The sequence below is a fragment of the Betta splendens genome, chromosome 14, assembly GCF_900634795.4.
Source record: "Betta splendens chromosome 14, fBetSpl5.4, whole genome shotgun sequence".
NCBI classification, from domain to species: domain Eukaryota; kingdom Metazoa; phylum Chordata; class Actinopteri; order Anabantiformes; family Osphronemidae; genus Betta; species Betta splendens.
This window is the reverse complement of record NC_040894.2, coordinates 14,952,734-14,969,181: the sequence shown is the minus strand read 5'-3', so window position 1 is coordinate 14,969,181 and position 16,448 is coordinate 14,952,734. Positions and strand designations below refer to the sequence as shown.

The 16,448-nt window shown below is 42.8% G+C and overlaps 1 protein-coding gene across 4 annotated transcripts in view; it reads right to left on the bottom strand.

Moving 5' to 3' along the window:
- LOC114869101 (protein turtle homolog B) overlaps positions 1-16,448 on the bottom strand; it is a 66,231-nt gene that overhangs the window by 14,177 nt on the left and 35,606 nt on the right. For 3 of the 4 annotated variants that reach the window (XM_055514601.1, XM_029172971.3, XM_029172969.3), the window contains 12 exons: positions 16,199-16,340; positions 14,509-14,654; positions 11,865-12,007; positions 11,560-11,700; positions 11,341-11,457; positions 10,803-10,953; positions 8,664-8,787; positions 6,885-7,060; positions 5,119-5,345; positions 3,414-3,498; positions 1,665-1,829; positions 1,350-1,395 (listed from right to left, as the gene is read on the bottom strand). In XM_055514601.1, coding sequence (XP_055370576.1) covers positions 1,350-1,395; positions 1,665-1,829; positions 3,414-3,498; positions 5,119-5,345; positions 6,885-7,060; positions 8,664-8,787; positions 10,803-10,953; positions 11,341-11,457; positions 11,560-11,700; positions 11,865-12,007; positions 14,509-14,654; positions 16,199-16,340 — 1,663 coding nt within the window. The remainder of the gene's footprint in view (positions 1-1,349; positions 1,396-1,664; positions 1,830-3,413; positions 3,499-5,118; positions 5,346-6,884; positions 7,061-8,663; positions 8,788-10,802; positions 10,954-11,340; positions 11,458-11,559; positions 11,701-11,864; positions 12,008-14,508; positions 14,655-16,198; positions 16,341-16,448) is intronic. The other variant, XM_029172970.3, reaches the window with a different exon arrangement.

Below are 16,448 nucleotides of genomic sequence, written 5' to 3'. Positions count from 1 at the left end.
TTTGTTACATGGGATTAGATTTAATGTTCAGATTTTAATATGCTTTCTCTCAAAACCATTCCCTTGCATTCAAAATGTCCCTGCTTGCTCCTCCTTCTCTCGGGTCCTGCTGCTCCATCTCTAAACGTTGCACGCTTATTTCTCCGTTAAATGGCCTGAGAGAACCGTATCGGAATTCACCAAGCAATAGTATGCCAGGGCTAGCTGAACCAGTTTAGTTGTTAACCATTTCTTGTCTAAAGGTGCTTGAGTCCTTGCCACACAGGCGAGCGACCAGGACCCAGTGACCAGTGGTGGAGTTGGGAACAATTGGTCAGGAGCATGCAACTGGGTCAAAAGTCTGGGGAATTGGGGCTAAACCACAGTGCAATGGGGAGAGTGTGCAACAATAGGGGACAATGGTTGACACACTCACTGAGGACTCGCAGGTTGGGGCCTGTACCTCCTTGTGTCCAGCCCCTCCCAGTAAAGCTCAGTGATGGGAATGAAGCTAAGTGGACTCCTGTAGAAGCGGGAAGAATACGGAGGTAAAAAGGACGCCTGTCAATTAAAGGTATGGTTGGGGAAAAGGGCTACAGAAATGGGAAAAACATATTTTTTTCTTATTATTAGGTGGGTGTCACAGAATTTCTGAAAAACACTGGGGGCGAGAGATGTGGTAGGTTAACTGCTGAAGAAAGGTGCACAGCTGTAGCATCTCTGTAGACTTGATATACTTCTACTTGCAATCAACATCCAATCAGCAGGTGCTGTTAAGGCTGTGACTGGTACACTGTAAATTGTATACATCTCAATTTCTTCAGAAATATTGTAGTTTCTACTTAGGGTGACCAATTTAGTAAAGTAAAGTAAAGTAAAATATACTTGCTCTGGAAATAACTTTTCCACATTAGGTCAATTTAAGCTCAGCCACTATTTAATTTCTAGTAAATGGGTCCAGTTTGAATTGTGCCGATGGCTTTGTCACAGTCCTCAACAGTAAGCAGTTACAGTGAGACGCTCCTGATCAACTGCAGCAGGTTGTCCTTACTGCTACAACAACCCACTGTCGATAAACTGTGTGTGGTGGCCTGGAGAGAGGGGTCAGTACAGTAGAGTGGGTGACATTTAGTGCCATCTGGCGGTGAGGCTGCAAACATACCCTCCGCCCTTTCCGAAGAGGAAACAGAATGAACAATGTTATTTTCATTCGCAGTGCAGCTTTAAAGGTGCAAAGTGGTCGTAGTAAATAGGAGGTTTAGGGCAATTCATTTTGTCTTTACTGTGGACTACTGCAACTATACAGTGTTACTCTACTAACCTACTGTACTGTGTGCTGTGTCAGTAGATGCACAATCGAGGTTACTTACGGAGTTTCCATACTTTTTCTGCAGTGGGTTACAGAAAGAGGGGGGTCTGGAAGATGGAAAAGAAAGTGGGTTTAGTGTTTAGTGTCCACAATAAAAAAACTAACATTCAGTGTGTTTAGATTTGTGCAATGTTGCATTTGTGCTTTACAGCCTCTGGCAGGATCCAAAACCCAGTAATGCAGTGTGTAAAATTCGCTACAGTAAATGTCTCAGTAAAATACTTCAAACTATTACAGTCATAGGAACAGAACTGATTTTTATTTAATGGATCCCTGAAAACTAGTGCAGTGATCGTGCTGCTGAATTCCTCGTCACCTCTTTTCCTCTTGAGCTTCCTTCGACGTTGCTTGTTGACAAAGCAGGCGGCCATCGTACTGAAGAGGACAGCTGCTGCTAGGAAACAGATGGTGGCCACAATGCCAGCCACCACAGGCCGCGCCAGTCCACGCTCCTCCACTAGCTCTGGAGGTGGAAACACGTCTGTCATGGGAGAAGGGAACCGTCAGGTTCAGAACGCGATGGAAGTCACAGCATGAACAGCAGCATGAGGGGAGAAACAAAAGGTTCTCCTTCTGACATGATACTTTATGTGTGGTATATACAGTATAGTGAGATTACCACTGAAGAAGAGCATGCCAAGGGTCACACATATGCAACGTACTGTACATGTCTATGTGCAGTTTAGATCAGTTCAGTAAACACACAGCTGAACCAAAGTGTGCATGTTCCGGTCCAGGATGCATCACAGATTAAAAGTGACTGCGTAACTGTGCAGCTATTATAATAATGCAGTAAGATCAAAGGGGAACTAACTTCTCCAGCTGTCCTCATCTGTTAATGCTGGAGTGGTGTTGGGGCACTACATCCTCATGATACATTCTGTGGGGGTACAATGTGTCAACAGTTGCTATGAGCTCTGTACAGTAATGCATGTGCTTCAAGGGAAGCATGAAACAGCACAATGCTGATTATTGCATCTCTAGCGTTACTGGTACCTGAACTACTGTATATGGAGGAGCTGAGGGAACACTCTATAATTAAAAAGGAAAGGATAAGTCCAGATAGTGTCCTTAACATGATATTCAGCAACAGTGTTCAACTCAAAGCAGTCAAAGTGATGACAACCGAGGAAGGAGTGAGCAGCAACCCTTGATCACAACACTGCACAACTAAGATCAGTTATACCAGTAGGGGGCAGCAGAGTCATATCATTTACATAAAGGCTCACCTCTCATGTCTCTAAATGCTACAAACAGCTGCTCTCACTGAAGGATGTGAACTCAACGACCTCTACAGGGAAGCGCCATCACATTTTAGTTTAGTAAAACATAAAATTGTCATAATGAATCCCTTTTTTTAAGTTCAAAGCAAAGCTAATACAATCCCTGGGTGGGTGGGGGATGGGGGGGTGTAGACTGAACGGTGATGTCATATTTTTCAGGAATGTGCATGTAAAGCAATCCTAAATGTAATAGTGCTGAGTGTTTAAAATGTAAAGTTGAAGTTGCTGTGTGTGCAATACTGTACATATAGTCGTATAGTCATGCTGTCAATCAGATAAGGGAGCCTGGGGTTAAAGAAGCAGGTTATTCCAACGCATTTATAAGATTTTCAGGAGTTTAACTAAAACCTGTCAATTATTTTCTCAACTTTATTTATTTTACATGCATACAATTCATATTAAATAGGACTGGGTGCATACACGTCCCAGAGAATTTCCTGTTTTCTTCTTTGCTGCTTTTGGAGCCAGACCTTCATTGTACATTTTGGAACCGAATGTGAAGAAGCTGGAATGAGAATCAGCACCTCCAAGTCTGAAACCATGGTTCTCAACTAGAAAAGAGTGACTTCCTCTTTCCATGTCGGGGGAGAGCTGCTTCCCCGAGTGGAGGAGTTCAAGTACTGTATCTTGGGTCTTGCTTACCAGTGAGGGAAGGATGGAGCGAATGGACAAATGCATAGACATTAAAAATGTCCACTTTCAACCTTAGACTTTGTTAATTATGGGCACAGGTGAAATTAATGCATCACATACTATAAGAGATGCTTTCCCTATCGAATTACCTGTGCTGGACACTCCTACTACATTACTGGGCTCACTGATCATGTCGTCCATGACAGCCATAATGCGGAACTCATACCAAGCCTCCTACAAACAGAAGAAGATGATGTTTTAGATGTACAGCATCAGCGTAATTTCCTTTAATATGTATATAAAATGAACAAAAAACATGTTTATGGTAAAAGTAACACACACACACACACTACTATATTTTAACTATTTTGTTTTCTCTTTAATTATGACGATTATGGCTCACAGCTACTGAACATCCAATATTCACTATGTCATTAAAGTAGATTATTACAAAAAGGTTGAATGTCGTAGACTGATGGTGTCACATTTAAACCAGCTATTAGAGCATTAGGTATTAGGTTCAGGAAGCTACACCATAAAGGGGGCAACTGCTGACTTGACACTCCACAATGAGGTGAAGTCACAAAAGGTCACTGCTAAAGAAGCTGTCCACACGTGCTGTATTCAAGCATGTTAAGCCTCAGGGCTGACTGCCGCCTTGAGAGGACTGCGAGGTAAAGCCAGAGCTTCAAGACTGCTTGGATTCATCACTCTCACTGCTGCGGCTCGGGTTTGATTCCCGGTTTAGGGAATGACTTTTTGCGGTCTTGTGGCTCAATGGAAAGCTCAGTGGCCTGGAATGAAAAACATTACTGGTTCGAGCCCTACCAAGTCTGCCCTTGAGCAAAACACTCAATGCTGCTCACCCATTGGGTCAAATGTGAGACTAATAGAGGTTTCTAAACCAAAGCAATCAATTCTAAATTTAAAAAAGGAGCCTGGACCAAGCATTGAATGCATACACAATAATCAGGGAAAAAAAGCTAAAAAATTGGTGTGATAATTTCATAAATGAAAGCACCAGTGACATTAAACACTGACTTCTTCACAAACACATTCTGTGTTTAGTTGTCAGAGGCTTCCTGATTAAATGGCCTCACACTAACCAGGTAAAATGGACCAGAAAAGTTACGCAACCTAGGTATAGTCTGCATTTGGTCTGTGTGTGTGTGTGTGTGTGTGTGTGTGTGTGTGTGTGTGTGTGTGTGTGTGTGTGTGTGTGTGTGTGTGTGTGTGTGTGTGTGTGTGGTGAGAGAGCTGCAGAGTAGTGTATGTGTGTGGGTGTTTTCTGTGCAGAAGGACAGATTAAACAGCATGAAGCTGAGTGTGGTGGCAGTGGCAGATCACGAGTCGGATGTGAAATGCTGCAGGAGAAGTCACAATTCAAATCAATTCATTTCTTTTCATGTGGTAGAAAAAAGCTCTGGGAGTTCCGTTTTAAAAAATGCATTATCTTTACCATCTACACTGATGTACATACAGTACTGCAGTGGGTTTCATTTCATATTTTATTTATTCTTCTTATTCCTCAGAAATTGAGCTGTCAGTACAGTGTTGGTACTGTAGCTTTAACATGCTAAAGAAACGATGCTTGACACAACTGACAACAATCTTTCATCTACTTACTGTACAGTGGTTGATTAACTTAAGTTTTAGACATTTTTCACACTATGTTCACATAAAGTAGATGCTACAAAATGGTCACAATAATACAGTTAATTCCTATAAGGGCAGTAGACGACTGCATACAGTGTGAGGGGTTGACTTCATTTACCTCACAGGTGAGTTCATGGAGGAGATAGATCATTTACAATATTGTATTATATATATATCATATATAATATTATCCGTTACCTGGATAAGGTCTCGGGCGAGTAGCTCCAAGTCCCCGGCCGGGACGTCGGCGTCCAACACTTCCCATCGTTCCCCTAGGCGAAACTCCATAACGTAATGCTGGATAGGTGCTGTGTGATTGGCAGGTGGCATCCAGGTGAGAAGGACTCCCTGCTGCGTGCGATTGGCTGTGAGGCACCGTGGTGGGGTAAGCAGCACCAATGGTTCAGGAGTACTTATAGGAAATACTGAAAGAGCAGATGGTTATTGAGAAGATCTGAGCCACACTATTAGTCGCTGATTTCACAGGGCGGTTGCTGTCGCCTCACAGCAGGGAGGACCTGTGTTTCAGTGTGGACTCCCCCCACCTTAATTCATCAAATAGAAACTAGGTTGCATCCAAGAAGCTCGTCTGCACAGTCTGCTATCAGGTTTATCGTTATGGAAACAACTGTTAACAACTACTCTTTAATTATTACGAGCTAAAAGTGCAGGACAATCATAGTAGGTACAGTAATAGTCAGGTGGCTGTCATGGAAACAAACAATGGCCACAGTACTGGAAGTGCCTACTGGCCGACAAAGAAGGTCATGGCCTCCTGCGACCTCCTGGTATCTCCCCTCTGCATTTGCCACATAATAATTTTCCTCACCACATTCGAGTTCTGATTTTATCTGTAAAAATTATTGTATGTTTCACTGGTAAAAACAGCAGAAATGAAATAAAAAGCCTCTGGTCTATCAGAATGACACGCAGCACAAAACCATGTGTGTTTCTGGGCGTTTCTATGAGAGAACGAACAATTGGGCACTTGTTTTTCTCATGTGTAAAGTGAGCCAGTGGCCGTGTTCTACGACATGCTATCAAGCAAGCACTGGGAAGCAGGGGGGACGGGCAGACTTCCTGATGAGGCTTGAAAGAGAGAGAGGGAGTGTTGGCAAACTCTCATGTGGGTGCGAAGAAGGCAAAAAAAGAGCCTTTGACACCTGGAAGGAACACCTGGAAAAGAGCCACGTGTCAGGTCAAACATCGCTGCAAAGACAATTGTGCGAAGAAGCAAAGTACGCGTGGCAAATGTAGGAAGGAGATGCCGCCGCGCAGTACCTTTTATTGTTATTTACAAATACATGTAACATGTTCGTTTTTTGCATTTTTATCAATAAATCTCCAAAAGGAAAAAAACGTGTGCTGATCTTTGATTTTATTAATTGTTTTAATTGAAGTAGATTTAGAGATCCAGAGTATCTAAAATTGCTCTACTCTCCTGTCTAGATTCATCACACACACACACACACACACACACACACACACACACACACACACACACACACACACACACACACACACACACACACACACACACACACACACACACATTCATTCAGATCAGTTTATCTGTTCATTCATTGCTGGTTGTTTCATGTTTACTGCTCATTATTTTATTATTTGTTTTTTTTCTGCATATAGTCATACTGTATCCATTTATCCATATATCCCATAGTATTAGTATAATAAAACTTTAAAAAGATCTGGTTTTGTTTTCATCCTTCAGACAACTACAAGGTGACTGACACTAGGACAAGAACTGGCATTAGACTGATTTTGATTTTTTGATTAATATTAATATTGTTTGGACTGGACACATGAACCATTGTTGTCCTCATGGTGAAGCCTGTCAACCACTGACTGAGTGACAGATCGGCTCAACAGCTGCTAATAGAAGGAGACACACTGCACAACACAGCTGAGAACTGCTGTCCCGGTCACCAAGTGCACAGTATACTCACCTAGTGTTTTCACAGTGACAACCTCGCTGAAGGGGCCCGTGCCCAGCTTGTTTTGGGCCAGGACACTAAACTGGTACGTCGTCTCCGGCTCTAAGCCTGACACCACCATCCAATCGTGGCCTCCAGGCACAGGTGTTGAAAGCCAGTCATGTGGACCTAAACGCTCCCTCTTCAGCCTGTAGAGGAACCAGCGAATGAATAGAAAAGGATCATTCATTCATACATGTCATAGGAGTTGGCTGTATTAAGAGTTTATTTATTCAGATCGAGAACCTTTCAGTACATCAGTAACTTTCTCAGCCTTAGAGACACCACTGATCTCACTAGTGAAATGTGAATAAATCTAGAGGTACTGTGCTTAGCTGTGCAGATTGCTCTTTGCCACACGTTAAGCATAGACTGCAGCTAATCGCCAACCAAGCACATATGCAAAATAGAAACACAGAGACATACTGTTGCAATTCTTTTATGTTTAGGTGCTGCCATGATGTACTGTAATGTTACAAGTAATTTGTGATGCAACACAACTTCTTTTGAAATCATTTAGAATTCATTAAAAATGGTGGTGATGATTATACAGTTAACCCATCATGGTGGAGTCCCTAAATACAGTATTTGATGATACAGCAAGATCAGCTGTTTAGATGCAACTTTTACACCCATAATAAGTGGGACACAGGGTATATTGTGATCTATTGAAATCCTCTGTTTTGATGTTCTTATTAAGAAAGTTAAGAAACAAGATCATCTTTGTGCTAAATACTGATGGTTATTGGTTCATTTTTGCTCTTGACTAGCAGGACCTGTGTGTGTTCTGAGAGTTGTTATAAACACTTACTTTCTCCAGACCCACTAGTAAATAGTAGTAAACAAATCAGAGCTCAACCACCTCCCCTTAGTCATTTATGACATACAATACTAACGAGTCAGCGCTAAAGTATGTAAGTATGACCTATTGTCCTGATCTTATTCCAACTTTACCACATACTGTACAGCCCCTGTTACTCATCTAATTATATTCAAGCAGATATGTCTCTATATTGAGTTGAAATTGCAGGAGTGACAAAGGACTCTTGAGAAATGTCAATGCATCCAAAGCTGCTGTGTGAATATCATTAATTACAGCATATTTTGGTTCCACTCAGCAGTTTCCTCTCTGACTTAACAAAGCATGATGCTGAGTTTATTACGGCTAATGCTGAATATTAATTCACCGTGATTCACTTATCCTTGGAATGAATCACATTTCCTAGGAATGCATGGAGAATCATATCCACTCTGTCTGTGGTAGACAGATACTGATCCACTGATCCAAAGGCAGTCTGTTTCCTTGCAGACTTGAATAACCATACTTTGTTATTTTAATAGTTAAATGACACCTTATGTATTTATTTAAATCAGCAATGTTGTGATAGGTAAGATGTACAGTACATGTGAACAATGGGAAAAAAACATCACTGTAAATAAAAAAATCAACCCCCCCAAAAATGAACCCAAGCCTTTAATCCAGTCAAGCAGCGGCAAAGCAGCGACAGCAGGACAGAAAACTCTGGGTCATGTTCAGTTTAGTTGCAACTGCTTTTCTTTTTTTTTTATCTATAAAGCACTCGTGTTGAAATTAGAGATGAAAACTGACTCACGCTGCTTCGCCATGTATTTCCATCTCTACAGTCTCACAACTGTTCTGAACACAACCCTGGGAAAGACAGTTTCAGAAAGAACAGAGGAAGTACTGGAAGAATAAAAATGCAGGAAGCAAAGCACGCTGGGATGACTCACACATGGCCGTACCAGACTGAGAATGTTTGTGGGAAGCCTCCGTCGTAGCCCACGTCCCAGGACACATTTGCCCAGGTTGCGGATCCCACCACATGGACACTAGTGGGGGCGTGGGGGCTTGTGCCTGCAGGGGGGAAAGGGATGTTTTTAAAAGAGCACATTAGTCACTGAATGTTCACTGCTGTGATACATTCATCTTAAAGATGTTTACTGTGTAAATACGTCAAGTTAACATCTTAAAAAACAAGATATGTTATTTAATTAACTAATGGCAATACTACTGCAGTGCCACCCCATTGGAAATCAATCATAAACACCAGGGCTATAAAGGATTTTACCAGCCTATTATTCTACTGGTATATTGTCATGTCATATTACTGATTTAAACTATGTAGAGTGTTCTAAACTATTGCTCAGCTAGTGCCAAAGCAACAGAAAACCAATTAGAAGTCGGATCAATAGTCTGAAATGCTCTGATACAAGTGGATCACATCCAGAGAGAAAGTGCAATAATCAGCAGTTCGAAAGAGTGATAGCACAGCAGACTAAGTCACTACACTGACTGCTTTTTGCAGAGCCATTAGGACTTTCAGAAAGCCCATGTTTAATAACCATTTCATGCTAAGTGATTTCCACCATGAGAGCTTATTATGGTGTTTGTGAATGAGTTGCAGCACGCCAGTGTGCCAACAATGCTTACAGTATGCAAGAACTGATCAGTACCAGAGTTCATGTGGAAGTGCTAAGAAACAATAATACACCAGAAGAAGGGCATGGCATAAGTCAAGAGTCACTTGTCCCTCCTGGCCCTGAATCCAAACCAGCGTCTGACCTCCACCAGCGTGTCTTGGGTTTTAAATGACCGGTCTCAGCATTTACAGTATGAGTTTCATACCTGAGCACCACCTCTTACAGTACATTCTGTGAGGGTGTTTTCACACCTACAGTACAGTGCAGGGTTTACTGTAGGTCAATTACAGCAAACAAGTTCATTTCCCCCTTGGGTCGATTCGTTTTGTCTGTTGCAAACACGGTAATCACAGAAGAAGGACTACAGCCCAAAATGAGGTGGTCTTGAGCCGCATCATCTAGCAAACAACCAATGTTGTGATCCTCCTGGTGAGAATGGATACTAATAATACATACAGTAATAATATAATTATCAAAATAGGACCAAACGCTGCAAATCACAGTTTTAGGGCATTGGATTATGTTTCTGTCATTTGTCAAAACATGCTGCAGGATGAAGCGTGGGCAAACATGGACTGATATGCGTCTGCAGCAACTGCAGTGCAGCCATATGTTGTTTTCCAGCCGTAACCTCAAATGTTACGTTGTTGTGTATGTTCAAACTGTAGGATTTGCGTGAAGCGGTGAATGCAAGTAAGGTAATAAAAACTCAGCAGGGTGAGAACCAGCCTGCACAGGTTGGCCTCCATCGTAAAATCTCTCTCTCACAGAAACTGTGCAGTAGTCCACAACACAGAACCTTCTTCCCCTATTTACTTTTTTGTTCTCGCAGCAGACACATCTGATCAATAAGTGGAGAGAAGGTTGTCGTGCAGTTTGAAGTGATGCGTTTTGGTGCATTTTTCTGTGCGTGAAATGAAACCGAACCGAGAAAAAATTGTTACAAACTCAAACTCACTGATTCAGACCAAAGCAAACGTGTGTAAAACGTGTGTAAAAGCACCCGAAGTAACTGTGTTGAAAGCATATGCATCTAAATACATGTACATACCGTATGGTGTCATAATGCACACTTCTATATCCATGTTATATTAACTACAGTATGATTTTAAAGTAACCTAATTAGTGGCTAGTCTACATCACCTAGTGTTGCCAGATGGGAAATGAAGAAATGTTGTACTGACACTTAAAAATGATCATAAATTGACCCACACCATCCTAACAGGGAACATACATGTACAGTAAACTGTGTCTTGCTAGTGTATATCTGCACTGCAAGCAGTGCTGCCATGGGTTGTTTATAATGACATATGACCCTGATCTTACATTTAACTAAGCTTAACATACTGCAAGAGCAGAAGTACAGCAAGTGCTTGACTCACTCACAACGTCGTTTGAGTCTTTAGCCACAGTCCTACACATGTACCTGTCACTGATTGCTTACAGTACCTATGACTTGGACGTGCGTGCTGGCAGTGATGCTCGTGGCAACGTTGGTGGCAACACACTCCCACTCCCCATGGTCCTCCTTGGTGAGGGACTTGAACTGTAAGCTGCCTCGGGGCAGGACGTTGTGCTTGCTTTTACTGGGTTTTCCTACCTGCAGCCAAGCCACCATAGAGACAGTTAAGAAAAGACTGCTACAGTACAACACGTTTGTTAAGGAAAATGATCAGGACACGAAACAACAACCATCTTCAATCATGCATAGACGACAAGAAATATTTCTTCAGTGTCAATTTACTGTACAGAAAACTGTTTAGAAAGGATTTAAGGATGATCACATAAAAGTCAGTGAGCAATATTACTGTAAACGTCTTCTTAGTTTATTGACATCACTGAAATGGGATTAAACTGACTAAAGGTGAGAAGTTTTGTTCTAAATTTTAAATTCTCTAAAGGAACCACTACATGCAACTCTAAACTGAAGTCCTGTATCTGCTGCTCAATCATAAACATCTCCTTCACAGAAAGAAAGAAGTCCTGCCTTTCTCCAGGTGATGTTGGGGAAGGGGTCTCCCTCTGCCTCACAGGGGATGACCAGTTCTCGCCCAGCCTCCTGCCTGTACTCCCCACCAGGAACCACTGAGAATTTGGGAGGCTCCTGGCCAAAACGGAATAGTTCCAGCAGCAAAATAAAAGCTGAGCCGCATACGTGAAGTTGCATTACATGAAATGATGTGCAGTGACTACTGTATGTGTGTACCTTTAGCACCAGGGGAGCGGGAGGGGACCATCCCATGGAGCCCAGGGCATTGTAAGGCATGCAGGTGTAGGTGCCAAGAGAGTCCTCTGTCACCTCTGCAACACGGATGCTCCCATCCTCCACTTGGCTCCAACCAGGGTACTGTTGATGATGACGGGACACGTACAGACAGTAACGTTTTGAGACTATGAATAAAAGTTCTAAAGCCTTTAATTAGTAATTGAGAAGAAAATGAAGCATGTGAAGAAACGAAATATGAAGCTCCAGAAAAAAAAATGAAATGCCAGGTTTGGCCAAAGCAAGACCTTATCTATCCGGAGAGGAAGGCCATCCTTCTTCCACTTCACCAGCGTTACAGGGGGGTTGGCATCGACGGGGCAGCGAATGAAGCCGGGCAGACCGATGGCCACGTAGATGACAGACGGCATGTTTACCACACGGGCAGGATCTGGGGAGAAACACATGGACACAAAGGTTGCTGTAGCTTAGAAAGTCTAGACAGTAGCATTAAAATGCTGCACATCCTTTATAACAGGTAACAAATAATCCAGAATTCAGTTTATGATGCCATCGTCATAGTTACGTCTAGTTCCTAAAGCGGCTGTAAGATGTGGCAGCAGAAAACCCTCTAGTCGTCACAGTTTATCACAGTTTTTAAATGCAGCAACACATAATATTAAAAAATACACCCTCGGTTTGACTCAGTGTTGTGTTTGTGCACCATGACACCTCAGAGGCTCATTCTCCAAACCCCCTTCGATTTGTTCATGGTTTGTGTCTGCAGAAACTACTGATGACAGGCCAACGCATCCCGCAGACGTCCCCCGACACATCCTGAAAGAGCCAAGCTGTTGGTAATAGCTGTCAAACAGACACACACAGGCTGTTTCTACAGCTGAAAGCTACTGTATCTGTACATGATGCTCATTTCTCAGAGGACAATTACCGCAGCGGGAGAAGTGCTGTCAGAAAGTCTGAAGGCCTCAGCAGCTGAGCAGAGCAAAGCTGACTAAGTGCAAGGAAATGCACAGTATGGACTTATTTATCTATCAACCAATTAGCATCACCATGCAACAGTCCCATTTGCCTCAGCTATGTTAGGCCAAATACTATGAATGCAAATATTTTCTCCCTAAATACGTGTAACAGAAAACTGAATTTAAAGCTTGAATTTGCTACTTTTATCCCGCATTTCTAATTCACCACTTACTATAGAGTAATGCTGTACAGCAAGTCCATTACCACAACACAAAGTCAAGAATACTGTAACTGTGACTGAGAATTTCAGACACTGAAACCTATTTCATTTACTTCACGTTTTCTCATTCGAGTTAAAACCTTGATACTGTGCTGGACCTTTCCTCAATAAACCCAGGTCCTTCTTGCTGTGAGGCAACGGTGCAAACCACTGTACCACCATGAACAGTCTTAAACTAGTTTATATACAGATATCATCTATGGATAAGATAAGTCAGCTTAATGCTCCACATTAATACCCAACATTTCCTTGAGTGATTTAAAGTCTTCATTTGATTTAAACCTAATTAGTATTTTATGTGGTCAAACCATAACCTTGGGACAAAACAATGAGCTTCCATCAGGTAAAAAGAATGAAGAAATTAAAAACAAGACATGCTACAGTTTTTGTGTTTTAAATCCTGAGAAAAGATGAGAAGAATGTGTTATAATTAGATCAAAGAGAAGCAGCACCAGTGAGGCTGAGCATGAGCGTGGGAACGAGGACAGGTAAGAGAGGGAGAGACATGTGACCAGATGATGTAAGGTAAAGCGGAGCCGGCGGAGGAGGGAGGCGATGAGGGTTTGGGACTGCGGTGAAGAGCGAGCGGGCGAGCGAATAGCTGCGTGGCGGCGAGAGGCTGCAGAGCCACACGAGCTGCACGGTCGCCAGAGCAACTCCGCTCCAGAACGTCCGTCCTCCGAAAGTCCTGACCACAAAGAGCCCAGAGGAGCACTGCCATCAGCGCCACAGACGAGGGGAGCAGCCAATTTTCTAAATATAGCCCTCAGACAGTGTTATCGCTCACGACACGCCAGCTCCCGCTGCAAGATGCTTCAGGGAAGTTATTCAATGGCAAGTGCCTCCGGGGGAGAGAGAGAGAGCATGTGGGAGACAGATTTAAACATGAGGCCAAAAAGGGCATGAAACAAATGAAGAATGGGAGAAAGGAAGAGAAGAGACAGAAATGGAGAGAAGAGGAGGGGAAGGCACGGAGAGCCCTCTGCAGTCTGGCAGAGAAAAGTCCTCTTCTAGCTATGATGTCATCCCCCACCCCGTCACGGCTGCTGTTGTCTGCACCCGCACAGGCTAACGTAATGTACAGCCATGGCAGGAGAGCGCGGAGATGCCAGATGTCTGTTGCCTTGACTACTGCCAGTGGCCGGCTACTGGTCGGCAAGGCTGAAACCTCCAAGCCGGTCCTGCTGCTCCACATAGAGTGGGAGGTGCAAACCTAAGGGAAAGGGTTCTGCTGCTGGACAGAGCAAGGATTTAGTAGGAAATACTAATAGGGGAGACAAAGACACCATACTGTCCAGTTATTAGCAAAGTAAAGCAACTTACTGTAGTTAAGTACACTAAATCGCCACTGTCATATTCAGATTGGTTTGGCTCAGACAGTTTCTGCACAGTCGGCAGAATAATATAATTTTATATGACAAATAAACAGTGTAAACACTGTAAACAAGTGAAACGATTACACAACGTTACCATCATTAATGTGTGTAGTGGTAGAATTGAAGATGATGACACCCACATTACACACAAGTAGTTTAAAGGAATCTTCACCTAAGCTAAAAAGATAAAGACTTCTACTTTACGAACAACTGAACAAACCCAAGTCTTCATCACTACAGGATAAATACAGTACTGCTACATGTATTAAGTAACCGAGATTCGGCATGTACACTGGATATTCAGTGTAGACTCACATTGCACTGTGAGCTGGGCAGAGGCAGTTGGTGGTCGGCCCAGGCTGTTGCTGGGTGCACAGGTGTATTTCCCAGCATCCTCGGGCTTGACTTGGGCGATGATGAGGGAACCATCGATGAGAATACTGACTCTGCGTTTCAGGTCACTGCAAAAATGACAACAAGCGAAGGGAAGACATTAAAGGTGCTTAAAGTGCTGCATGATCCATATTTTCTTTGACTAAACGTTTATAGCAGCCATAATTTATTTTTGTATACTGCATGAAAACTATTTACTACACAGGTACCACATGATGCCATGCAGAGTTTACTGGCTCTGTGTACTTAGTGTGTTTTGCTCATTTCCTAGTGGATGCAGCTTTGACTTTCATACAGTATAATGAAGCTCTGTCCACAGCTTGATTGATGATTCAGGGCAGAGCGTTTGGCTGGGGAGCGAGTGCAAGTCTACAGGCTGGAAATCACATCCTCAGCTGTTACTGCCCTCCAGCACATTTTCATTTCACGCGTCGGGTCGTTTTCCCAATACAAACTCGACAACGCACAGCGGTTTCAGCCACCGTCCATATCACAGGATCAGGAGATACAGTGTGAAGGATCACAGAGATCCTGGTTCATGCATGACTTAGTGTCATACATGAAGGAAGAACTGTGATGTGATGTCATGTTCCTGGATCCAAATGTAACATCTAAACAGCTATTTTAATGCTTGGATCACCTTCTTGCAGCAACTGCAAGAAGAGTGGAGTCTGCTGAACGGTCACCAGTCACTTTTAGTAGTCAAGGCAACGTACATTTAGCATCTGCTTTGCTTCCTTTCATTGATTTTTCTGTACAATATGCAGAAGCGGTGAAAATACTTACGTCATGACTAAAATATTACATTACTAAGCAGAAACATGTCTCCATTACATTTCAGTGAGCTGCTGATGCTCTGCCAGGCATCGGGCGTTACGTTTGGGAGAGCTGCTGTGAAACCAACAACATCTGTGAGAAAAAAAACTAGTTGCCCTTAAATTACTACAGTACAGCAAACAAAAGCAGGTTTAGAGGGAACTAATGTTAAAACTATTTTGGATTTTTCAAGCTAACTGTGAGTTTGGGCAACTCTGCACTACAACTGCAAAACAAAGAAAAAGAAACGCTTAAAGGAAATCCCTATTTAACAACAGGCAAATCTCTAGTCAAAGTATATAAAGGCTGTTGTAGCATAAGCCATTATTTTGTTAACAGCAAAGCTCGTGAAGCTGCAGTTCAGGTTATAAGTGACTTAAGAACAAAAAGTGGGCCAAGCCACGCTGGTTGCCAGGCTGATCTGCTGTCTCTGGCAGCAGCTTCAAACAGCATTTGAAGGCATTACTGATTGCTAGAGCTGCATGTCAGTCCTCTCACAATACGCATGCACGCTGCTCTTCAACGCAACTCAGTGGTTTTGTTTTACTACAAAAATCGAATACACAAACACGTTTTGAATTTTAAATGCCTTGAGATTTGCTTTAGTTTTCCTATCTATCAAAATTATGAAACGTATGCATAATGTTGCATAAAACCTTTCATACTAACCTTTTAAACTATATGTTCACCTTAAAAGAGCAACTCAACACAGCACAGGTGACAGTGGTTGGTGCATAGCAGAAACACACAGGAGAGGCGACATGGTGGGCGATAATGAACCCAAGCATAACTTTACTTCTTGAAGAAGACATTGTCCTCCTCCCAGAACCAGGTGTAGGTGAGGTTGCGAGGGTAGGCCTCTGCCTGGCAGGTGAAGAAGGCGTCCTGTGAGATGTTTACAGTAATGTTCTCTGGTGGAGATACGATGAACGGAGGGCCTGGTGGAGAGATTTAGACACGGTCAGAAGAAGCAGCACACAATAAGGTAGGCCACGTCATCATCATCAACAACAATAGCAACGACGATAGCGACAACGAAAACGACA